This window comes from Neopsephotus bourkii, unplaced genomic scaffold, assembly GCF_033783945.1.
Source record: "Neopsephotus bourkii isolate Nb327-2 ecotype Australia unplaced genomic scaffold, CSIRO-AGI_Nbou_v1 NB_940, whole genome shotgun sequence".
In the NCBI taxonomy this organism is placed as follows: Eukaryota; Metazoa; Chordata; class Aves; order Psittaciformes; family Psittacidae; genus Neopsephotus; species Neopsephotus bourkii.
Window position 1 is genome coordinate 3,070,491 of NW_026901434.1, and position 26,545 is coordinate 3,097,035.

Genomic DNA, 26,545 nt, shown 5'->3' on the forward strand with positions numbered 1-26,545 from the left:
TCTGCAAGATCTCTCCCATGTTCCTAAAATGTGAAGGCAAAGGTTTTTCTCAGAATATTTTAACTTTTTCCTAGAAGAGATCAGACATGGAAAAGAGGAAAACAAGCGTTCTGATAAGGTTAAGATGGGAAGAGTAATAAGAATGGAAAGTCAAACTAATCCTCTGTAGGAATGGGTTTAGCTTACGCGTAAGAGCAGGACACATACCTGCTTTCTTCAAATGAATGTTTATTCATAATAACTATGTAAAAGTTGCTAAACCAGGTCCAGATGCTATATGACATGTTACTTAAGCTGTTTGGTCAGTTTCCAATTGAAGGACAAGTTATGGACATTATTTTTACATGGGTATAAAAGAAATCCTGGCTACCCATGATTCAATGTTGTTGCTAAAGGAATGTTAATCCATAAAAGAATTAAATGGCAAATATCAAATTTTAAGGTAATGATGAACTGCTGGGAACAATTGCATAACGCTTCCCTCAATTCCAACAGCTAGAAGAGAATGTGAAAGACAAAATCATGTCAGTAGAGGACAACTCAGCATTTCCTATCTTCTGTTGTTTGCTCAGATTTTAAGACAAGGCATAACCAAATGTGGACCATGACACTGTAGAATGATCACAGTGTCTCCCCAGTACAGGGTTTCCGTATACAGCAGAGGTAAGCAAAACCAAGACTAACTAATTTGCTCATCATCACTGTTGCAGAACAGGAACTGAGCCCATCTTTCCCACACACACACTCCAGTTAATACACAAACCACTGGACAACACTTCCTTTTAGTGGGGAGGTTGGGACTCTATTTTTGTAATGGCAATTAGGGAGGGACAAATTCTAATGCAATCCCAGGGCCCAGGCATGCTCATCCTTCAGAATAAAGGCCCTTTAAATCTGAATAAAGTTGTTCATCTGAGGGAAGCAAGGGATTATACCTCAAAGAGTAAATGAAGGAACAGTATTTAAGAGATACATCTGTTTTGAATCAAAGGTGATGGAACTTACTCAGTGATTTAATTTATAACCTTGACAGAAACATAGGAGTGGCTAATAAAATGCATGGATAAAGAAATAAATCATGGAAGCAAAAAATCTATTACGCAGAATAAGAAAACCTAGAGAAATGCTGTGACAGAATTCATTCGTGTTATAATGCTACAAAGCAGTGCGGTTAGAAAATTGTACCAGGAATTTCAGCTACAAGCTGGGAGCTCATTAGCACAAAATGACATTAGAGGAGAAAGGCCTACTGCTGGTCAATAACAGCATAAATACAAACTATCAGCCCAATATGGCTTTGGAAAAAGTGCTACTGGATTGTTCTAAACCCAGTATTTCCATTAAATATAAGATGACATTCATACCATTATATAGGCTGAGGACAGAGCTCACTGGCTGCTCATAGTTAAGGATTAATTCACTGTACAGAAACAAGGACTCAAAAGCTTGCTTAGCCCTGTGAAGGAAAGGCTACAGAGAGCCAGGAATGTTCTCTGAGCTGTCTTAAGGGGAGAAGGTTTTTCTGTAGACACATGATGCTGGCACAGTAACAAAGGGATAAACTACCATGAACAATTTCAGGCTAGGTGGTTTCTGAAAGTTCACAGTATTTTGAATGGATTTAAGGTGAGAGCAACAGAAGCAGTAAATGTACTGAATTATAGACCAGAGCTCCCTTCATGAAGGAGTGACCTAACATAAACATATGCTCTGGGTCAGGCCTGGAAATTCCAGGGAGTCCTTCCCTATCCAGCAAGGGACTGCAAGTCCACATAGACAGGGCCAGGCTGCTGATCTGCATGCACAAGTGCTGCAGCTGCTTGCACAAGCCCAGTAACCAACCAACCAGCCCTCTGGGCACACATGACAGCAAACAAAACCAAACCAGAACAAAACCCCAAACCTTCCAAATCTCTTTGCCTCTGTGTTACCATTTACAATACCATGGAGGAGATAAGATTTTCTCCAAAATGGAAGAAGCAAAAAGCTATTTCTCAGTAGAGCTTAGATCACCAATATTTCACTGCTCACTATATGCGTCCTCCTGATTTTATGAATAATGGTTATGCTCATTTTAGTCTAAACTTCCATTTAAGCCATAGGGACTTGGATTACATGTAAATATCTCCCTTTCCACATGAGAGGAGGAGAAGCCATATCTACACAGTGACTTTTTAGGTTCTACTCAGGCTCCCTGGCTCAATAACAAAAAACATCCTGATGACTTCAACAGATGAACCACCAACTTGTTCCACTGACCACTTTAAGCAGTGACCTTATATGGTGGCTAGTGAGTCAATGCAGTCAACAGACAAGCCAAAGGAACTAGGTGAAGAGTTTACAAAGAGAAATACAGTTCATACTCAGCTGAATCCCCCATAGTGACATCCTCTCCGTTTGAGAAAGGAAGCTGGTAGCCTGATATAGGCTTAAAAGCCAGAATAATAATAGAATTTAAAATTAAATCTGGGAGTAAAGAGCAGGGAATTGGCAGAGCATCCTTCATCTCATTGAAAAGGTTGTCTACTTTAGACATCTTGAATACCTTTTAATGTCCAATTTTTACTTTGCTGCCAGCAGTAATCTCTTTTAGCTTCTATTTTAAGAATAAGAATAAACAAATACTTGAATGCTGTTCCCCCAAATCTTTGTTTAGCTGTGTTAGAGCTGGAAATCTTCCTTCCTGAACATCTGAAAAGCCTCAGCACATTGTGAATGTTACGATAAACAGTCAACTCAGAGTTAGGGGGAAAAGATCTCTCCACTGAGGAATTCAGTGTTTTGTTGCTAGCTGAAAACTAGAATTAACTGCTTCAATAAAGTAAAACACAGGCACTCGATATTGGTCAAGTTGTAGCTGCAATGGCATGCCAACAATGGCATTTTATGGTCACTCTTTAAAATAGCAGAAACTTAAATTGTCTCATAAATGCAGCTGGAAGGGCTAAATGCCCAAGAAAGCATTAAACTAGTAATGACAGGAGAACAAGAACATATTAGAGCAAACTGAAAGCCTTTGGGCTAGCATCCTGAAAGCCAACGGATCACTGGTGAAAACATCAATACCTCAACATGAGGTATAGATGAAATCTATATCCATGAAATCTGAAGATCACTTACTATAATATTTTAACATTAATCTTACAAAACACAGAAATTTTGAGTGCATTATTCTATCTTCTTCAAATCCATGAATCACTTAATGCTTCCTCCCAAATTCTATGTTCCCTTTCTTCCATCTCTGAATCTGCTCTTACTGAAGTCAATGGCAAATCTCACATTAATATCAGCTGGAGCTGGAATGCAGATTAAACACTTATAAAGTGTCTGCTTCTTGTCCTGCCTAAGATTCTGGATGGTATCCTGGTACATGATGTGATAGCCAAATAGGAAAACCACATGCCAGGTGACATGATACTAATCCAGTCCTTACAGCCAGCTGTAGTACAGGCTGGGCACAGAAACAGCCCTTTCCAGCTTTAGTCCCTCTCTCACACATCCAAGTTGTCCCTACATTTTCCCCTCCAATCCCAGAAACATGAGGTATTTTGTGCAGTTACATCCAGGTCTGGGTCCTGGGAGCAGCTCCACTGCTTTAACTGGAATAGAGATAGGCCAGTGCCAAGCACTACAGAAAACTGTTTTGAAACTTCATTTGGAGTCTGCAGTATGAGACCAACAATTAATCTTGCTAAAACAAACCCCAGTTAAAGAATAAATTAATATTATTATTAATAGTAATAGTAGTAATAGATTAGTAAATCTTTATCAGCTTTCACAGAAGTACCACATCATTCCTTCAAGAGAACAGAATTCCAAGGAAATGTTACCTAAACTGATACACATGCCAAATCCCATCTGCCTCCTCTCCTCAGACTGTAATTTCCAAATCTAAATGGAGAAGGATTAGTACTGCAGTGAACTTCAGTTTTCAAATGAAATCATACATACTTCATTGGCACATTTGTAAGATTAAAAAAAAGATGCATCAGCACTCAAATAATGAGATTTCTGAGATGACTGTCAAGTAGCTCCCAGTTTGTGTTTTGCTGAGCTATACCTAGGTCAAACCAGGCACGAATTGCATTGGACTCTTGAGGCTCTTGAATGCTTCCATTTCAAATACCACAATGTCACCTTTGAAGAAGTGTTTGTGAGAAAAGCGTATTTCCAACAAACTTGAAATCAAACTGAACAAAGTATTTCTGAAAGGTGACAAATGATACGTATTGATGGCACCTTCTCTCTACCCACCCCTGTAAACATGCAGCACCTGAAAAACCTTTCCAACAAATACCACAGAGGGGAGGAAAGCCATGGTTCTTTGAACCACACAGGGGAGGCCAAATGACAACGCTGTCAGGACTCCTGATTAAGACTGTCCTCTGTGTGCCTCAGTTTCCCCTTTACCAAGCAAAAATGACAGCACCTGTGCCTCTCTGCAGGCACACATCAGACTATGCTCATCTGTGATATTATGTAGCCATCAGGGACGTTGGGAGGGAACGTGCAGAGGCTCGGATGAGAGTTGGGACCTGCTGTGAAATCTGACAGTTCAGCAGCTTTCCTTGGCTGCATGACACTGCTCTTCACACCAGAACACAAGTGCCTGGGGCAAATGCAGAGGAAGATGATGGAAACTGCTGTTGTCCATCCTCCCCTCTGAGATGTCCTTCCTGAAACAGAACGGCTTTGTCGTTTCCAGCTCCCTTTCCCTGAATTACCTCTTTGTGAATGTGCCTCTGGGTGTGATTTTTTTTTTACTATAGTAATTTCCGCAGGACTCAAGTGAGCTTTATTTTCCAGTGCAAACCCATTATACTCAATATGTAGAGGAGACTGAAACTTCAGAGGAGAGAAGGCACAGACTTGTTTTGGTGCCCCTGGGACTTCATATTCCTGCCTGCAAATCAAGCAGTTTGCAGTTGTTTGACTCAATCTTGAGTGCTTCAGATAAACAAAGCCCCCACTTCAGGAGTGCTTAAGGGTCTGCTGTGTCCTTGCAGAGAGCTCCCTTTGCTCAGTCTGACTGCAGAGGAGGCAATTTACATCACTTCCCTAGCTGTTAAGTATTGGTCTTGGAGTATATAGGACATTTTCCTGCTCTTCAGGAACTGCTGACCAATATTTCTCCTTACATCTTTTTCCTACAGGACTACTAACACTGTATGTTCTTTTCCATACCCATCACGTATACCCAGCAGATGATCATAAACGAGATGAAGGTCTCTAGCTCTGATCTATGGCAATAACATAGGCTTTGGGGGCACAGCCCCAGAGAGCTCTTGGGTACCACAGACATTGTTGCAACCAAGAACTGAGAGTAACCACTTATATAACAAATGAAAGAATCTACTTTGTTGCATAAAACATCCTACAGAATGCCTTTCATGGACCTCTGGACTTACAGCATTCAGGCCCAGAGGGTATCAAACAGCCTGGTGCTTTCTCCCAGGTAGGCTGAAGAAGCTTCTGCAGAAGCTGGAGCCCAGCTGCCCATCCAGATCTCACAGCTCATCTGCTCTGAGGCAGGTCCTCTATCACAACACACAGAGCTACTGACAGCGCTATTAGAAGCACGTATCAAGACACTGTAAGTGAGCAAATTCAGGGCACCAACTTTATCAACAGTTTATGGCCCACAGCTTCTGTGTTTGATGGCTCAATAGATCAAGCACAAACCTGGCATCCAGTGGGACTCCCACACTACTCCTGGCTCTGCTGCTGATTCACTTCTGTATCTCTTGTCCTATACATTTATAATTGGTGATATTATACTAATACCTCACTGGGTGGAGCAAGAATTAGTCAGTGTTTGCTTGCATTCACCTGTTAATATGCAACACTCTCACTATGTTAACCATTATAATTCCCTCTTACATTGTGCCTCACAACAAACAGGCCTTTTGCCTGGGCCTATAGTCACTGGATGAAATCCAAAAGCCCTTTCCTTTTTCCCCTGCTTCACAGTGAATGAGATGAATTCAGCAGAAATGTCACCCAAATCGACACCACCCAGTATTTAGTGTATGGTGTTTAAGTACCAAGATAACAGTAAGCCAAAAACTTAGAGACTCCCTATAATTTTGCCCACTGATCCCTGTCCCAAGTAAACAACCCTTGTTTAACACTGGCTAATGCAATATTGTCTACCAGCACACTCCTGAACCCACAGTTAGTATTGACACAGTTTGTCTTCTCTGTAATCATTACTCTTCCTTGCCTCTAATAGCTTCGTCTTACCCAAGTTCTTGATTCTCAGCATTTCTTTTTTGTTCTCAGTGGGATCCTCATGAAGCTTCAGCAATCGCCTATTAATACCTCTGACATTCCCAATCACCTATTTTAGATTCTTTATAACAAGTATACCCATCCCTCCTCTTCAATACAGATATTAGCAATTTTCTCCAGCATCTTTGGCTTTAACATGGCCAATGCTGCATTTCTGATTTTTTTTATTGCCATCATTCTACCTATTCCCTTTAGTATTAATTCTTCTACCATTTTCCAGTATCACTTTCAATTCATACAGATTTGTGAAAATTCTTCTTTGTGAACACTTCTTCCCTAGTAGTATTTTCAAATTTCTCCTTTTCTTCCTCCCTGAAAAGACTTATGCTTTATCTCAGCACTACTAACTCCCCCCCTTTTTGGCCTCCCCCATCCATATTCCTCTCCAGTGCTCCTTGAAAACAGACCTGTTAAGACCATCTTGTCTTGTTCAGCAATTTCTATCCTACACCAGTTTGATCTCATATTCAGCCAGCTTGTGCTGACTTGCCAAAGGCTACATTTCTTAGACTCTATTTGCTTATCCAAGTGTCTTTTAACAATAGAACCCCTCCCTTTTGCATCACCAGAGAGCAAGTGAGATGGGCACAGTCCTGATCTGAACCAAGGAAGGCACCTGCACAGCAACACAGGACATTTAGCTGGAATGCAACGAGTTAAATGAAGTTACCTGAGCAGTCACTAAACCTGCATCAGGCTCATTTAGAAGCTTCTCATAAAGATCTTTCCTCCTTTTTTTCTCACAAAATTGCCATTCCTTGCTGATCTGTGCAGAAGACTGTAACTTTCTTTTGCAAAGGACTCCTACAGTTAACGTTAGTAGGAAACCAACAGGCTGATACTAGTTTAAGGGATAGCTAGAAATAATTAACACCATTCCACTTGCAGTAATGCAGACACATCTGTGTTCTCTTCCTCCCACTCTCCTTTACTGTGAGGAGCAGTTCCTGGTAACACCTGCAAAACACATATATTTTGTGGCCTGATCCTGTTCAGAGCCTCAGGCAGTGCAGTCATATTTAATAATGATCTTGCACAACAAAAGCCTGTCACAGTAGTGATGAAACAATAGTTTCACAGTACTGTGATAATGACGATGATAAAGTTGCACAACAACTCAAGGAAAGACAGATCCAGATTGCCACTGGTTGCATTGTTGCCGGGTCTGACTTAATGACACAAAGGTTTTTCAAATGTGCTCTAGCCCTCCTTGATTGCTTTGACAACCCATAGAAAAAATCAGGTTAGCTTTTCTGCAAAGGTAACACTTCCAGTCATGAGTTTACACACTTTGACTAGTGTGTTTTCCTGGAGGAACATTTTTAGCTTTACAGCACAAATATGTAAAAATGGTATGTTCTCTTCTCCCTTCCCATCTCCCTCATCATGAAGCGTAACAGGAACTGACTGCACTTCAGTCTATAAAAAAGCCAGAATATGAGTACTGCTGGTTTTCCTCTAAGTAAAATCTGAGTGTGAGAACTAAGAATTACAGAAGCAGGCATTACAGGGCACTGGAAGTCACAGTGGATTTTAGTTTGCACTGCTTTTGACAGGTGAACTGCAGAGATGCCCACTGAGAAGGCACGTGCGGAAATCCCTATGATTATGTATGAACCACGCCATGAGCCCTATGCACAAGAACCCTCTGCACCAGAGTACTGCAGTCAAGAAGGTAAGCAGGCTTCACTGGGAGGGTTTTGAAAAGAGCACCCTCTTCGTGGTTGTGTGGCAAACATTGATAGTGTACCTGAGCCAGCTCTAAATGGCCCAGCTTAGCCAGGACATGATGAGTTTAGAAAGTACCTATGCCAGCATATAAAACCAGGGTTGGGGTAGGCAGGCTGATAGGATCTCCTAACAGCAACTTCACTTACAATGGCAAAAGAACATTTTTGTCAGTTTATTTAATAATTTCTGAAACAACATATACTTTATTGGAAAAAGAATTGCAGTTGTATCTCTACAGTAATTTCAGCAAAGCAAATGTTCAGCCAGCAAACTGTACATGGATAGGCTAAGTCTTGCTTGAATTGTAATCTAGTTTTCCAGAGGACTGGCCTTTTCCCAAATGCTCCTGCTGCCCAGAGCTGCCCTCCCTACATGAGTCAGTTCTGCAGCCAGGTTCTATAGAGATGAACAGCCCCTCCCCAGTATTGTACCATGGGGAAAACATCATGACTGAGTGATGACAATTCAGCCCAATGACTGCAAGTGTGAACAGCTGCTGCTCTGCTGGGCTGGCTTTTCCCTCTGAAACTAGGCATTGCTCTCACACCTACATAATTACCTCACAACACCTCTTTGTTTTGTGCTTGTTCAAGCCCACACATTAAAAGACACACTGAGATATCAGTGATTTTACCTTTGTTACCTTCCTGCTATTGAGGAAATTGCCATTCACCAGAGGGGACTGGAACAGAAAACCAGAATGGGAGGTCAGAAGGTGACTGATAAGGCTAGATGTGTCAGTGTTGCGCCTCTAACCCTGACTCATTGTCAGAGCATTTTATTCTGATGAGCTCTCTCAGTATTTTTGTCTTCAAAGACCTCTCTGGCCTCTTTCTAAAATCAGAAGAGCTTGCAAGAGGCTGAGGAGAAAAAGTCACTTGTGAACTACTCAACCAAGGGATGGGCACTCAACACATGTTAACACTGAGCTGCAGTGTCTTGTCCTTGCAGATCCTTCACAAGAACACATCAAGTGTTATCTCACTTTTGGTAATATTCCTCTTCTAAATCAGAAGGAAATCCTTTACTTTTTAATTTCTTTACAAATTTGTTTTTCCACAAACCCCCCTCAAAAAAAAAAAACAAACCAAAAACAACCCCAAACCCAAAAAAAACCAACAAAAAAAAAACCAAACAAAAAAACCCACAACAACAACAAACTGACAACCAACCTGGCAACTATAAAAACCCAACCATTAAAACCAAATGCTGTTGCAATTCTCTACCACTTCTGGCAAGCCATTCAAGGAAACATTGCTACCATTTTTTCAACTTTGCCACCATATTTTGTCTCATTTTGGAAAAATCCAATTTTTTATCTCATTTTGTATCCCTGTGGGCTTATTCCCTGTTTGAACTCACACTGTTTCTGCAAGGCTCAATTGTGCAGGCTGGACTGCCACGTCAATGCTGCTCTGCCTGGGGGCGAAAGCTTCTCCGATGCTGTGCAGGCTTGATCAAACAAGACTTCTCACAGGGACTGTTCTCCTGCTGCAGACCACATCAATGCCAGCTGACTGTAAAGTTTTATACATTAATTTATTTTGAATGTATTCACGAATCTATATTTTACACATTCATTTATTTCACACTCACATAAGCTGATTACACTCCTAATCTGTGAGATCAGAACTGAAGAACTAGAAAAGCACGAGGTGTCTTAGTCACCAGCTTCCTTTCTCCTTTCTCCACAACAAAAGTAAAAAGATCTTTTTTTCTAGAACAAAGGGTATGATGAAATTACTTGGAAGCTGAGGGCAGATAAAATCCAAGCTTGAAAAAAGGCTCTGAATACTAACAGAATTTCAGTGTATCACTGGAACTAGTTAGAGGTACAGTGGATATTTTATCAATAGAATCCTTAAATTAAAACCAAGTATCATTTCAATGTTACGCTGGAACAGATACATTTACTGCCTTTGTGTTGAAAAACCGATTTGGTTTCTCAGTTTATGTTATATTGGAAATGAGGCCAGCTTGCCACTGTGGGCTCTTTTGCCTTTAAAATTCCATGGTTCAACACAGCATTTTTGCCCTGTACTTCACTGAGCTACATCAGGCCCACCCTGCAAGGCACCCCCCAATGCAGCTTCTTATCAGACTCTGAATGGGGCTTTCAGGAAGCATTAAGCTGTACACATCTTTATGGTTCTCCCTGTTCTTCTTTGTACAGGGGGTTATGAGTATCCTGCTCCCCCACCTTACTCCTATCGGGAAACCGCCACCATTGAGCAACCAGGTAACTGCCAGGGGACTGTGTTTCTGGTAATTTTCAAGGTTCTACATGCTAACAACAAAAGTGAAATATTTTTAGTTTTAAAATCAACACAGAAGATGGAGTTTTCTGACACCCCCCCCCCACCCCCCCTCCCAATCTAAGAGGCTGTAAAATTTCCCTAGAAATGTTGGAAGATAAACTAAGATGAGAGATTCGGACTTGGTTTTCCAGCATTAGATAATCTACAGAAGATCCCAATTTTTATTTTATTTTTTTTTTAACCAGCTAGGAACTAGGACTTTCAGAACAAATAATTTTAAGTCCAGTGTATTTTGTTGTTCCTGTTCTAGTCACCTTTATGGAAGTGGAGAAGCTCAAAGGAGACGCTGAGGAAAGGCTTCAAAGAACAGTCAAATAACATCATTTACAGGAGGAAACACACAACATTATTAAAAACCCCTAAGACCAGAAGACAATTAAACTCAGATACACTATATCCTATGTATCTAACAGACCATACCTTCCCACTCTGAAAGTTTGATTCAGGCTACAGTATGAATGTACCCTAAATTTGGTTTAGGATGTTTAAAATCATAGTTTTCACTGAAAACATTTCTGAAAAAACAGTCTTCATGTACCTACAAGAGCCATGCCCTTCAAGAAGTATGACAGTCAGGTCCAGACTGAAAAAACATGAGGGAAGCTATAGACTTCACTGACTAAGCACAGCACCAGCATATAAGTAATGACATTTATATGTTAGAATAACTACCCCGATGAACTTCTTGTAACTATGGAAAAGTTCATCCAGAAAGTTCTTCTACAGCCTTCAAATCTCTTCTTCAGGGAGAACACGCTTTTTCATATTAAGTATCAGAAGATAAATTCTCAGAGTGGCTAGTGGAGACTGCCTGACAATGGGGGTTATCGTATAGGCAATTCCTTATGTATGTCCTTATCCAGGTAAATACTTGCTGTGGGTAGAAACAACACACTGGGATACACAGAACAAGCAATACTGTGGTTCTTATCAATATACTTAAAATCAGTAATAGGAACATATGTGCTTCTAGATCAGCCATGTTGAGAACCTATGTTCTCCAATTAAGACTTTATCACTTGTAAAAGATTTCCTTTACTTCTAATTTTGTTCCTTCTCATTTCCCCTTGCTCTCAGTTTATATGGTGTCTCAGCCTCCAATCATCGTAGCAGGCATCTTCTCAAGCAAACCAACATCCACAATATGCCCTTCTTGCCGCCAGCACATCACCACACAGGTCACCTACAGACTGGGCAAACTGTCCTACCTTCTGTGCACCAGCTTGTGCATGGTTGGGTAAGCTTTCATGCATGCTTTGAAGATTCTTCATAGCAGAAGGTTATAAAAGTATTAAAACCCCAAAGTTCTAGCTAGTGGTTGTATAGATGGTTTACCCTTCTCTACTTGGAAATTAGTTATTCTGTCTATTCTAGATACAGTAATCATGGCTACAGGGAATGCAAACTTGCTAGACTTAACTGACAAGCAAAAATTAGTACAACACTGTCTACTGCCCCAATACAATTTAGGATTCAGGCTCAGAATCAGACTAATGCATCAGGTGTTAATGGTGAAGACAATTTTTTGGAAGATACCTCAAACATTAGAAGACTTGAGATTTATGCAGTGAAAGGGCAGACAGAATAAGGCAGAAGAAAACCACAGATGTAGCCAAGCAGAAAGCAAAGTCAGTAAGTAAATCATTTGTGCATGTCCATCTCCTCCTTGGCTGTAGGTGCTGTTTTGGATGCTGCTTCGTACCTTTCTTTGTGAGGATCTTCAAGGACGCAGACCACTACTGCCCATGCTGCCATTTTCATATTTATAGATACAAAAGACTATAGAAACAAAGTTTATGCAACCAGATGGCATCAAGTCTCTGTTTCCTAACTGCATAAGATCCTACACATAAAACTACTGGTATGAAATATAAAGGAGTAGGCTTAGGTTCTACAACTCCCTTGCTGGTGAATCCATCTGGAGTTTACCATCACATAGTTGGACTTACTTTAAAACAAAAAGTCTTGAAAACTAATTTAGCATCACTTGTATTTATGCTCTATTTGATTCATTGAATTGACCAGCTCATGAGTACTTACTTCAGTTCTATTACTGCTGCTGTCAAATCTCCAAACCAGCTGGCACACAGACTGTTCTGGACTTTTCAACCCATCACTAACTGAGAGGTTTGGACACATGTATTTTAGAGAAGCACTTACCTCCTATGCACTGGAACTGACTGGCTGGGATTTCACCTTTCTCTGCTCTTCTTCATAGTACTACCCCTGCGGAGCTGTGGGTGGTACAGTGTAGCTGATTATTTATTAACAAAACACTAAGTTATGAAACTGTCTTTACTGTATTACATACAAGGTAAGAAAATAAACTTGTTATTGTTAACAATACTGGCAAAACATCTCCTGTTTGCATTGCTTCCATGACCCACTGCATCCAGAGCAGAGACACTGGTCAGCCTGGGACACCCCGTTTACAAACCAAGAACCAGCAGGCAAACACAGAAAGATCAGCAAGAACAGCTTGGAAAAAAGCCACCAGTACCACAACTCAAGGCCTTCATTTTATCTCTCCGCCTCATCACTGCAGTGCACCACCTCCCAGACAAGGGCTTACTAGGGCTTTACACTTTGCAGAGAGCTTTCACAGTTCTCACCCAAAGACACTTAACTTGCAAAACCAAATCTCTGCAGTTACATGCCCAGAAGGTGCCAAGAACCTGCTCAACACTGACAGGATCGGCAATAAACAGAAAACTGCTGTTTATTGCTGGCTGGAAAAGTCAACAGAAGAATGTAAGAAACCCTTGATTTCAACGTTCTGTCACAAGCGTTTTCGTGTTAGTACTGTAATTTCAGTGGCAAGCGGGGTGTGTGTCTGGCAGCACTCAGGCTGATCCCCTGACATTGTCCGACTATGGATGAGGTACCCGTAGCCACCTTGCAGTTAAAAATACCTTTAAACTTCCCAGTTCTTCTGACATTAAGTTTGATCGAGTTATTTGTTGCAGCTATTTAATCCGTTTAAGCCGCAAAAAGAAAAGCGTGTCCCTCAACAGCGATTTAGTCACACTGGCTCCAGCTCAGCGGGGATCTCAACGCCGGGACTCGCCGTAGGAGGGGTTTGCCACCACCGGCACGCACAGAACCCTCCTCACCTCAGGACATCCCGGGGGGACACCAGGGAGCCCGGCAGCCTCCCCCGGCGGCGCAGGCCGCTCCGGGAGGGCAGCCCGCACTCGCTGTCCTCCCGCAGCAGCACGCCATTCCCCGCTGACACCGCACCGTGCCCAGCCGGCACCGCCAGAGGCACCACACACAGAGCCCTCAGCGCGGCAGCGCCCTTCCCGCCACACTGCGCCCCCTTGTGGGGCCCCTCGCTGCAGCAGGGTGGATGGATCCGAGCTCCAGGCCTCGGACAGCGCAAGCCGCGGTCCTGAACGAACATTGGATCAACGCCAGCGATAACGTAAAGCGAGCGTTTTCCAAGAGCTCAAACCAAAGAGAGGGAGATCAGGCTGGGGCAGCGTGGCAGGCACCGCAACCAGGCACGGTGACCTGCTGAAGGTGAGAACAGCAGCACTGAGGGACACTGCTGAAGGAAACCGTGGCTACTAGCCAAGCACAAACTGTCTGTAGAGCAAGCACAGCATGATTCAGCATGCTCCACCTGCAGCTCCATGGGCCAACCCGTGCTGATGAGCCAACACGGACCAAGAAATTGCACCTGGAGCAGACCTGGCTCTCCTTAAGACCTCAGCACAGCAGCAGCCAAAGCGAGCCACCTGGAAACACACTGCCCATCCCCTGGGTGAGTTACTGGTGTATGCACACTTAGAAACTCACAACCTCCAAGAGAAGCACAGGCTCCGCAGTGTAGTTGAAGGGAGGTATTTCTGTCGAGGCTGATACATTCCACCTCCCAGCCCAGTGGTACAATTGTAAGTGCCTTCTGTTGTGCCAGGTTAGTAACGCCCCATCCACTTCAACCCAGGGTGAAATAACACCACACAGATTAAATCCACAAGCACTCATGAAGATGTCAGCCCAACAGGTTTCATGCCATTTCACACATTATTTTTAAATGTTAAGATTTTTCTTCATTTTAAAAATTGGCTGTGAAACAGCAAGCTTTGCTGTGAAGTAATGGTAAAAAAAATGCATCTAACCAGTAACAGGAGAAAAGGTGACAGAGCAAAACCCCACATGAATATATACATAAATTATTTGTATGATTTAAGATGTGCAGGAATCATTTAACAGAAGTAGTTGGATCATTTTTACATCAATAGCTGGAGATGTTTAAACAACAATTTATGCAAGTATTTAATAACAAAATGCAGGCTTCCAGGCACAGCCTGGTGGTTGGCAAATGTAATTTACTGCTGCTGTGCTTGGTACATGGCTAACTTCAACACCACCTGGAACAGGAATGATGAGCACAGATTTGAAACCAGATTTGGGCACAGCACAGGTATTTCCCCTTTTTCTGACCCTAAAGACCAGGCTGGTTTAAAAGCCAACAATAAATGACACACCATTCACTCACCAAACACTGATGCTCTCTACCTCAGTATCCAAATCATCATTTAGTTCCTCCAAGAAAAAAACAAGAGTTCAGAAACTGGGAACTGCCACAGAGGTCAACATCTGCCTCGTGGCCAGCTCTCGCTACACTGTGAATGTCATTCTTAACACACAGGTCAGCTGAATTTTGCAGAATTTACCTCCTTGGTCTAACCAAAATCACCCTGACTTCTGAGCGACTCCTTAGCTTTCATACCCCATCTTCTCCAAAATGAACAGACAGGACACCAATCCAGTGTTTATCCTAGTCTACTTTATTTACAATATATACAGTTCCTACAGAAAATGATTTCTCACAAAGGATATTCACCAGCAAAACTACGGCACAGCTTGTATTTGGGCCCTGACACCTGCAGCCAGCACAGAGCCCACGGGGCAGGGGGTCCGGGCTCCAGTGGGATGCCAGATGGGATGTGGACAGGATGCTGGCATGCCAGCTCTGGAGGGGCAGCAGCTGAGGTAGATCCAGTATGCAGGAGGCACTGCACATTCAGCACATCCTCCGGCACATCGGCCCAATCCCTCCAACACATCCTAGGGCAGCACAGGTTTGTCCAGGTGTTGCTCAGTAGGCCTTCTTGTACACAGGGTATTTGGTTGGCTGTCACTCTCTAATCAGCAGCTATGTCACTGGTGTGATTTGCTTAGATCTCACAGAATGCTTTGGACTCCTTTAGGATAAAAGGCACTATGCAAATCTACAGGAACAATGTTTGCTATTTTCCTAGGGAGAATTCAGATGTGCCATTTAATGTCATTTTGTTCTGATGATCTGTACCATGAAATTACATCCTTATTGCTTAACACTTATATTAACTTCATTTAATGCATTCACTGCTTATTATCCAGATAATTCAAAAATCTGAATAAAAAATGTGAAAGAAAGGTAATTTTGATGACTGTATTCTTGTAAATTTTTTTAGAATGAACCAAATATACTGCACCTGAGAAACCTCCTGTCTTCCTCTTCTCTTCGTAGGTGTTTCAACTTTTGAACAAGTTACTTGTGCTCCAAAAAAAAAATTACTTTTTCATTAAAACCCTTCAGTTATTGAGAACTGCATCTGGAATGCCTGAATGTATCATCACTTCAAAACTAGTGAGGCAACAGCACAAACACTGACGAACATTAAAACTCAATCTAAAAACTCAAAAGGCACCCAAAATTTACTTCATTAGTGGTATTCTCTTCTGAAATAGAAAGTATTGTGATTCCTTAAGGTATTTCCTAAAAGCTTCCAACATCCTATGCATGAACATGAAAAATTAGTGACATTTGGCTACAAACTCAATTTTAGATCAGTTACTGTAACATTAAAGTCACAAAACATAATTAGGGCTTACTACTGCTGACCAGAGTCTCTGATTCTACCGAAATGTTTTGAATACAAATCCTGACATTTACTGAAAGCCTGCAGAGACAATCCAAGTACTAGTAAGAACACCACTTGGATGGGGTTGTAATTCTCAGCACTTCGATGCAAATACAAATTAAAGGAAAACTTTATCCACATAAGGCAAGTCATTTAAAGCACTTCCCTCCACCTGGAAGCTCTGCACTCAGGTAACAAAAAAGAAAAGCCTTGACTAGAAATCAGACAGTTAAAAGCACTGAAAGATATAAATTAAAACAAAACCAAACATGCCTAAAACTTGCGCAATTAACTGATTTTAAAGGTAAAAGAATGAATTAGATCTTAAAATTAAATTTACAAATCCTTGCTGGTGTTTTCAGTAATCACCAGAATGCATCTCAGCAAAAGGTATAAAGGCCATCGTATGTACTCACCCCCTACTAAACATTTACTGACAGGTCTGAGAAAGGGAAGCTTCTAAGCATTTTCTGTTTTGGTTATGAATACAGGGAACACATTACAGTGGGAATCTATTACTCTATTAATGAAGCTTACCTTTAGAGACTCCAGATTTCACTTTACAGCATTTATAGGATTAAACTTGAGAATCTGGACCACAAAATTTTGTACAGGCAGGCAGAGTCAAGTCTACCACAAAAACTCTACTACAAGCTTTACAAACAAACTAGTAAAATAAATTCTTCCATTTGTCTTATTTGTACATGGCTCCTCCCTGGAAAACCTTTTATTGATGAAGCTCAAATTTGACTAGTTAGGAGGTACAAAACAAAAGCAAAACAAAAAAAACCCAAAACCCTCGAAGCCCAAAACAATGAGACAAAATCCCACAAATCTTCCCCAAAACAAATAACACGAGAGTTACACTATTCTTAACACTAAAAACAAAACACCACACCTTTAAGCAAAACCTCACAAATGAAAACAGTTCCCAAAACTCTATTTCCAAGGAGAGGAAAATTCTTCTTCAATGTCCATGTCATCACTCACCCAAAAAAATTTTATAGAAAATTTTATTCAACATACAACATTTTCCAGCAAAAAAAGGCAATATACAGGAAGAGTTGTTGTACACTGCGGCTACAGAAACAAAATAAAATACTGGAAAAGAATGTAAAATTAAGTGTGAATTGCTGATTCTATCCTTACTGCACTCAAAACTAGACACGCGGCTGGCATTAGCTCCAAAAGAAAAGGAAGCAGTCTGGGGACTGAAATAAAACTACACACAATGAATATCAACATCAGTGAAATTCACTTGCAGACTCACCCAATAAAATTAACCTCCAAGTGTTAAATTGTACATGTTCAGTCATTAAATATACAATTTCAGTTTCTTTTTTTTTCTTTTTTTTCTTTATTCCTTTTTTATACAAAGTCAACAGCTTACTAAACACTAGTGAGCATGCCCTCTGTGCTAAAAGGCTAGTTCCTGTGTTTTCCCCATCTCTTCCCATGATAACTAAATTAATGGTATTTATAATCTTTTCACTTGCTTTTGCCAACTTTGGACTGTCATTCTATTTGCCAGAAGATGGCATAACAAATCGCAACAGTGTTTATCAATGGTTGAAAACTCAATAAAAAAGACCCAAATATCGTTCTTTTTATGACTCGGGGCATCCACTTGGCAAAATGGGACGCAAAGTAGTGACTAAATTAAACAAAAACTAGTTTATTAAAAAAGATTCTATGCAGCTGGAGGAGACAAAAATCCCGAATAAGTGCCAACAATGTACACAATGAAGTAGAGATTGCTATTTATTGATGATGTGAGTTTTTTTGCATTTACAAATGCACAAAAAAGTCATTTAAAGTATAACTGAAGGAAATAAATCTGATGTGAGTCTAAACATAAGACTTACTAGCTGCAGTGATGGTGGACACCATACTGGGATGGGCAGCCAGCCAGCTTATGCCATCTATAAACGTACTACAGACAAATATTTTGCCAATGTCAACTGTTCTACTAAACTCTTCCCTCATTATGCTGACAATTGCCTTGCATTATGTTTACCATAAAATAACTCTCATTGGCATCCAAGCTTTATAAAAACACCTTCATTTTGCTCAAAAAGGGCAGTCAATAGATACAGAGAAGCCAAACTGAACAGCCTCAACGAAATAAAATTAACATCAGCAGCAAATCCTCTTGCTGAAGACTTCAGATATAGTGCACGTGTACCAAAGTTCTACAGTTGTTAAAAAGGTGCACACACACACTTATTTTTGTCCCTTGCCTTGACAATCTGGTTAAGTAAGTCAGTTATGGATTTTAATAGCTTTTTCAAGGTAAGTGTAGCGACTTCTCTTTGGGGCTTTATTGAAATGGTCAAGCCCTAGCCATGGCCTTGGATGAGACATGTTGCCTAGAAAAGAAAAGAGAGAAAAAAAAAGTAGTAAGCTTTAAGACTAAATTGGAAAGTTTCCTTTACACAAGCTACTGTGTGTGCCCTGTTCACAGTTTGCAAGGAATCCCAATGTATATAGAAGAGGACTGTAGAATAACCCTATAGTCCACAGCCAACAGGGTGGCATTCCTGACCACTGCTGTTCTTCCAGTAACACATTTGACAGCCGTTTCTGGACCAGGTAGCTGACTTCTCTCCTCTTCAATCAGTTCCAGGAGCTTACAGCAGTCAAGTGAGCACTAAAGAGAACTACTGTTATAATTTATGGCCACAGGCACACCAAAGTACCAGCTTCCATCAAAGTGCCGAGCCTCTGAAACACAAAGGCATCCACCACCCAAATATGACAACATATAATCTTTGCCATACTAGAAGTTCTCTCTGCTATATTAATTTATTCTCATTACCTGGTTTAAGTGGGAATATTTGCTAAATTCATGTAAAATGCACATAATCCATTAACAAGTCATGTAACTGACCTCCTCTTTATCTTCCAAGGAAAAAATTAGTCATATTTAGGCTGTACAGAAAGCATACAGATTTTTTTTCTCTTGTTCAACCCAATAAGGTTTTACCTACAACCATTTTTCATGAAAATCCACAGTGCACATACTTCTTGCAAATGGGAAAAATTCTCTCTCTTTTAAGATGTCCTCAATGCAGAGTATCGAGTGTGCTTTGAAGTGAAATGATAAAGGCAGAAACAAAATAGCCCCCCAGCAAGAAAAGCACACTCCTACATTCAAAGCCATCAAATGCAACCACTAAAGCATAAAACACTTGACCTTTCTGGTTGCCTGCATCTGCATTTCTGGGTATGTTTTGTTCTGTCAAAAGTATTTGTCATTTTGTTTTGACATAATAGTCAATGCCAAACATAAACCAGAACTGCCAATCTTGCTGAGATCACCTGAATGTCTTTTAAAAAAAGAAATTAAGTCCTACACTTAGTGCCAGCACAATTGTTGCTAGAGTGCATCTTTATAAAAGCAGATGGAAACTATTGACATCAGCTACATCAATCAAATTAGAGAACGCCAAAGCTTTGGTTTAATCAGTCCAGCATGTGTTCAAATTTGGTATTTGTAGAAACATGTGAGCCCCACTCCTTAAAATACTACTTAGATTAAAAGGCATTAGAGCATCATATCACCCCATACAGTAACTCCAGTGGTGGTAGAATGAATTCTATCAAAGGGGCAACTTCCCATGAGCTCTTAAATTAAAGCCCTTCAATATCTCATTCCCTGCAACTCCTACAAACAGTTCATGCTTTCCCTTTTCCAATTTCTGCCATGTTCTGTACGCTTGACCTCGTTACCTGGTTACTCTTTCACACTGTTTTGGCAATACTGGCTCTACGTTGTTCAGAATGTCCAACAGTTTCAGACTATTGCTTTGCCCTACGGAAGATGACTCACAGAATAAAATCAAGACTCTGCCTGCTCTGAGCACACAAGAGAGTTTATGTGCCCATGGAGAACTGTCCGCCTCTGACTTCATCATCCAGAGACTCCTCACAGCTAGTGCGGAAAAAGAGATCTCTCCAGTGACACATGCCTCTGCTCACGGATGACTTGTGCAGACAGATGCAGGCATTCAAAGCTTTGGCAAGTCCTCTTGTATTCACAGCCATAAACCTGGCTGTGTAGCATACCACAACCAGAGAATGTTTTGCTAGCTTCCTGCAAAGTACTCAATAATAGTATAGGTCTGGCTCTCTGTGGGTTTTGAAATAAAGCGAGTTACACGATTTCTTTACAACTGTTACATAAATCCAGAACACAGCTTGAAAAAAAAAAAAAACAAACCAAAAACCCGAGTGAAAGTTTGGTCCTAGCATAACCTGCCAACAAAAGACAGAGCTCGTAGCTGTCAGAAAAACAGAACTGCAGAGCAAGATGTCCTCAATCTCATTTCTACCAGACAGAGCAGCTCACAAAAAGGAACACTCAGCTAAACTAGGGGGGGAAATACCCCAATGAATTCACAGCTTTCAGCAGAGCCCTGACTGCAGATTCAATGGTGCCATTCCCAACTGAAACTCCCAAATTCCAGTGTGGTAGAATTTTGGAATTATTAACCTAGTTTCTCCCATGTGTAAATCCCTCCAAGAATACACTTTAAACATCAGCCAAGTAAGCAAGATGGGAAACCATCCACAGACAAATTCAGAACATACCTGCATTTGTAGCTTGGCAGATCAGCTCTTAAGAAAATAATCTAAACAGCACCCTATTCACATTCACAATATTCTTGTTAGATTCTCCAGATTCATTGAAGATATCAAGAACAAAGAAGTATCTTCAGTGAATATGAGAGTTCAAATACCTCTTTGCAGCACATTCAAAATAAGGATCTTATGATAAGGCACCTTAATGCAATAAAAGGAGCGTATACTTCAGTAACAATGTGAGAATCAAACATACAAGGGAGCAGATGGACAGTACAGATAAGGTACAACTGATGTTATTCTCTTCTGTAAAGTATGTTGATATTGACCCATTGAGTCACTCAAATGCAAACTTTAAGTTTGGAAGGAAACAGATTTAGTTATTTGTATGCCTGTAAAATACAAATTCTCAGACTAACACATACACTTAAGTGTGTACACAAGTGTATACAAATACCTGCTTATTTACTACATATATTTTATATACAAGAACAAACTATTTCTGCACCCTGAGTTAAGGATTATCACGTTGTAACAACTGGCAGAGCAACTTCAGCAGGTCAAAAGAATAGTGAGGTTATCTAACAACTTACCAGGTTGGGGCTCAAAGTCTTTCAAGTTCACTTCATACTCATCTTCATTGAGATATTGGTGTCGGCCCATCATTACAATTGCAAATTTAAACTATGAAAAGGGAAATAAAAAAGCCAGCTGGTAAGATACCATATTAAAACAAAGCCTTCAGGTCTAATTTCACAGTCTAACTTGCAGCCCACTGTAAGTAGTATTCTTCAGGGGTTGATAAAAGCCAATCCTATTTAAAATGCTCATCAACAACCTGCATAATGGGAGAAAATGAATGCTCACGAAATCATGAACCTGCTTCTGGAGTACTGTGTCCAGGTTCAGGTCCCCCAGGGAAAAAGAGATAGCAACAAATTGCAGCAAGTCCAGCAAGCAGCTGGGGGCTGGAACATATAAGAAGTTAAGGGAAATGAATCTGCTCAGCCCAAAGAAAAAGCTAACTGGGGCATCCCGTCTTCCACCAACTGTGGGATGGTACACAGAAACAGACTTTTCTCAAAGAGCTCTACAGCAAAAAGACAGCAGGCAACCATCACAAGAAGCTGCAAAATGAAAAATTCTGACTACATACAAAGAAAACCAAAGTCTTCACGATGGCTGTGGTAATGCTGTTAACATACAGTGTCCAGAACATGACACAATTCCCATCTCTGGCAGTTTTCAAATTGCGGCGAGGTAAGACCCTGAGCAGCCTCAGTTAGCTTTAAGCTAGTTCTGCTCCAAGCAAGAACCTGAAGTAGGTGGCTTCTAGGGGTCCTGCACCACCTAAACTTTCGTAGGTTACTTTAACGTTTTGCTAGGTACCTCTTTTGATGCAGGACAAAAACACTTCTACATATCCTACCTAATAACTCTCAGAAAAAAAGCATTATTAAGTCAATCAACTGTTCAATTGATCAAAACTTACACTTATCCCAATTCTGTGGTTTTCAACTTCTTAAAATAAACTCCTTAAGGGTCTATAATCAGCAATTAAACTCTCACAACTTGTCATTACCTTTTCAAATTCTTTTTCTTGTATGTCCAGCATTGTCTGAATCCGCTTCATAACCTCTCTGAAGTGTTCACCCTAAAAATTTCAACAAAATTTCCACATCAGAAAAATACAGGGATATTATTAGTATTTCCTGCTTCAACCTTCACTGAAATACACTGCCTTAATCTCAGTTATTTACAAAACCACACAAGTGTCAACATCATCCTCTAAAATATGGACTAACAACATAAAACTTGCTGTAAACTCATCCGCTTTAAGTCTTTGCATAATCACATATCAGTAACTGTCCCACAGATCAACCAAGCACTGCTAACGATATGTGCAAGTCAGGTTAAAGAAAAAGTTAGAATATTAGCAGCAAAATCAGAATTTGGAAAAATAAAATTTACATATCCTTTCTAAGCACATCACTTTTTAGAAACCTCTACACCTGTGATGCTCCCACTCAATCAATAACCTTTTGTTGTGTGTTTCTGCATGCTGTATATATAAGCTGCCAAAAAAGTAATGGATACCACCAACTTAAAGATCAATAATATACATATAATATACATATATATGTTAATACATATATATACACACACACTGTTGTGGAAGCACTGCAAATGGTTTCCACCAGAAATCAACAGGCAGGTTTTACTTCATATTGATTAAAAAAAATAAAATAGAAATACAGTAAAATTCTATGAGATGCAGAGATGTGGACATATTTCTCATTTCCAAACTTTTAGGAAAAGTAGGTAATTTTCATACAAACTAATTAAAGCTGGATTAGAAGGAAATTGCTAACTTCCCCAGAAATACACACTCTGATATTCAAAGAATCTCTGTGACATTCAGCTGAAGCAGCATCACATAAAAAACCTTAAGAATTTAAATAAAGGTTTCAAAATGAGCTTTCACGCTTGTATTTGCTTCTAGCCCTAGAAGATAAAGCACGTCAAATCACAGAGGCTAGGAAATGCAAAGTCATCTTACAAAATGTTGAAGGAAGCAAACTCATTTTCATCATCACATGTATCAGTAAGAAACCAAGCAACCACTGCCTAGCTACTTTTGCCAATAAGTTTGCACCATAGTTATTAAAGTGGTACTACAAATAGGATTCTGTTTCGTTGGAGAGAGGAAGGAAGGTTCCGAGGGGGGTCAAGGGTAATACTGTTTTAATAGCATTTCCAGTCCTCCGCCAATGCAATGAGTAGTTTCTAGATATTGCACATGCTCACTGAAACATGAAATAGTCTGTATACGTAAAAGAGAACTGAGATGGTAAACGATTTAAGTGTAAAAAGGCATACATGGAGCAGAACCTTTTATACTAGAGCACTATTTTTCTATACACTTGTTATAATTTCTTTGACAGTACTTTAAGAAAACATCATCAGTATAATCCCACGGGGAGAAAATGAATGCATACTGTACCTGGTGTATCCTCAGCAAGAATGGAATTCCAAATGTCCCAAAAACCTCTTTGTGGAAATGTGCCACTGTGATTAGCATCTCATTTTCTTTATCTATATCTACCTGGTCCAGAGGAATTTCCTAGATCCAGACATAAAGTTATAACTGCAATCAGCTAAAACTTCCCTAAAAAGAAACTTATCAAGTAACTAACAGCATAACTCATGCACTGTTACTGATATAGACAAGTCTATTTGAAAGCAACCAAAAGAACCATGCTGTCTGACAGAGTCTTTTTACAGGAGTCGCTCATCCCTGGCAGGACAGCATTTCAGCTTCCCTTACTCAGTAAATACTCTCCTGACTTTCCCAATTGGCATTTTGGGCATACAATCATCTGTCAGCCATAGTAGTAGCTGATAATATCTCAAGCCCTCTTGTCATCTCCTCATTAAGTTTACACTGGAAACTTTTGGAGTTTTTTTTAAATTTCTGATCTTTGAGGCAAGTTAACAGATTTGAATGATGAAATGTTTAAAAGAAAAAAAAAATCACATTGTAAGGCTCAAATTTGGCTCAAGAAGCTCAAACGTAACAAAAAAGGAAATGAAGTATTCTTAAACACTTAACTTTGGAGTATGAAAGCAGGTTCTAAGCATAAACATTTATATCATAAATCCTCAAATTGGAATTATTGGTAAGGCAGCAAATGGCCTACGCACAGACCCTTGCTAAGTCTTCATGAAATAATAAACATACATAAAAAAAATCCAAGAATGAAATCATTATAGGGAAAGCAGATGGAACAAAAGAAAAGTTTTAGAAATTATTATCTTTAAAAACACATCCATATTCTAACGTAATCTAGCTTGCTGCATGTATCACATTATTTAAAATCAGAATCCAGCCAAGGAAAATTGTCACTTCAGAGAGTTTCTTCTCTCAGAGTCAAGTTTTCAAGTTTCTGTAAGAAAGTAGTATTTACCTCTATTCGAAACGTTCGACTTGTTGCAGGTGACAAACACTCTAACAGCTCATCTTCCTGATGGACACCAATTATTTTGTAACTTACAATTTCTAGCAGCCTTAAAAACACACAAATAGGAAAAGCATTAAAGCAGGAAAAAAAATCAAATTAAAATAAAAACCCCAATGAATGCAACATTTCTTTCTCAGACGCTGAGGATTAGTGTAGTCAGTATGTAACAAGATGCTACAACCATATCTGTAAAACTTTGAATTCAGCCTTTAGTAAAAATTAAGCTGTAAAGTTAAAGGAAGTTAAAGGAATTACTAGCTCATGGTGAAACAGAGACCCATTGTGTGCAACTACAAAACAAAGGGTTTCTAAAATTTATATTATTTTTAAAACTCTCTTTAAATGACCCCACTTTTAACATCTGAAAAGTGAACAACAGCATGAAATGCTGAATTGGAAGCAATTATTACATTGCGAGGTAACAAATGCAACTGACGAAATTATACATCTCAAGAATGTAACTTTATGAAATACAAAACAATTATATAAAATTTGTATTCTCAGGTAATAAGAACTGCATTAACAATGTGAACCGGGAAGCTTTTTCACACAGACTATTATTTGCTAATAATGCTCTCCACAATATTTTAAATTCTACGGATACTTTTCTGTGTAAAATCCACATGATCACATAAAAGACATCACAATCTTCCAGCTTTACCTTAATTTCCCTGAACCTTTTTCAGAGAGTTCTACAACTTTTTTACATTCTTCTAACAGGTCCCGCACACACCCATGCTTATCTGGATATACTGTTATTTCCTAGAGAATTTGAAACAGGAAAATCGTTAGTAAATCTGGAAATGCAAACAGCCATATTAAAGCATAGAATACAGAAGATTCTTCATCAAAAATTCATCTTCAACAAATAATAATTATGAAAGTGAACACCTGTGTTACCTTAATTTTTAGGAACTGACCCGACTATTTGTTATTGGGTTTTGGTGTTTTGGTTGTGGGAGATTTTTTGTTGGTTTTTTTTTTTTTTTTACCTTACATAAGCTACAACTTTGTTCTAATTTTGTGTTGTTGAGGGACAACAGTGTGTAAACTATAATCACAGCCATAGCAGCTTTGACACAGAAATGACAGCACGTGTAGAACAACCAGTCTCACTCACCTCTTCCCTAAACTGGCTATTTAGCCATATGCATTTAAAACTTCTTCTGTTTTCAAAATCTGTTATTTTCATTTTGAGCTTAAGGAAGAAAAGAAAAAACACTTTAGGCATAATTTGTACAGGGTAGAGTTATCTTTTTTTTTCATTCACACCAATAAAAACAGAAGACTCTTACCTGTTGATAGTAAAGTTTCTTAGGTTGCCTAGGCTTGAAGAACTGCAGAAGATCTCTTAAAGTACCTTCATAATTATGTCTAAGAGGATTACCAGGGCCATCCCTATAACTACAGAAGGAAAAAGAAAAACACTAGTATCTCTTTACAGTCCACCACTGTTCAGTAAATCAAGTACATTTTTTTTCCTGGCTTCCAGTTTACATAATTGCAAGCACAGCCTAAGCAGCATTCTATTCAGTGCTTTAGTCATTTCTAAACAGGTGAGCATATGGAAACAGAAATACAACTTGCTGTGCATGTTAACCCTCTTGGACACTTACAAGCTCACTTTTAATGCTGCAGGGTGGCAGACCTACACTTCTCTGAAACTACTAGTACAGCAGCACAT

At 39.8% G+C, this 26,545-nt stretch overlaps 2 protein-coding genes across 2 annotated transcripts in view; one reads left to right on the forward strand and one right to left on the reverse strand.

Moving 5' to 3' along the window:
• Positions 1 to 7,722: 7,722 nt before the first annotated feature.
• On the forward strand, positions 7,723 to 12,289 carry LITAFD (LITAF domain containing). Its single transcript, XM_061358308.1, has 4 exons — positions 7,723 to 7,966; positions 10,196 to 10,261; positions 11,418 to 11,577; positions 12,017 to 12,289. The coding sequence occupies exons 1-4, from the start codon at positions 7,861 to 7,863 to the stop codon at positions 12,123 to 12,125; spliced, it is 441 nt and encodes a 146-aa protein (XP_061214292.1). The 5' UTR covers positions 7,723 to 7,860; the 3' UTR covers positions 12,126 to 12,289.
• A 4,960-nt stretch (positions 12,290 to 17,249) lies between these two features.
• USP7 (ubiquitin specific peptidase 7) overlaps positions 17,250 to 26,545 on the reverse strand; it is a 74,582-nt gene continuing 65,286 nt past the window's right edge. The window contains exons 24-31 of the mRNA XM_061358288.1: positions 26,157 to 26,265; positions 25,982 to 26,059; positions 25,523 to 25,623; positions 24,808 to 24,907; positions 23,844 to 23,963; positions 22,422 to 22,493; positions 21,433 to 21,523; positions 17,250 to 18,624 (exon numbers count right to left, since the gene is read on the reverse strand). Of these exons, the coding sequence (XP_061214272.1) occupies positions 18,518 to 18,624; positions 21,433 to 21,523; positions 22,422 to 22,493; positions 23,844 to 23,963; positions 24,808 to 24,907; positions 25,523 to 25,623; positions 25,982 to 26,059; positions 26,157 to 26,265 (778 nt within the window). The 3' untranslated portion in view covers positions 17,250 to 18,517. The remainder of the gene's footprint in view (positions 18,625 to 21,432; positions 21,524 to 22,421; positions 22,494 to 23,843; positions 23,964 to 24,807; positions 24,908 to 25,522; positions 25,624 to 25,981; positions 26,060 to 26,156; positions 26,266 to 26,545) is intronic.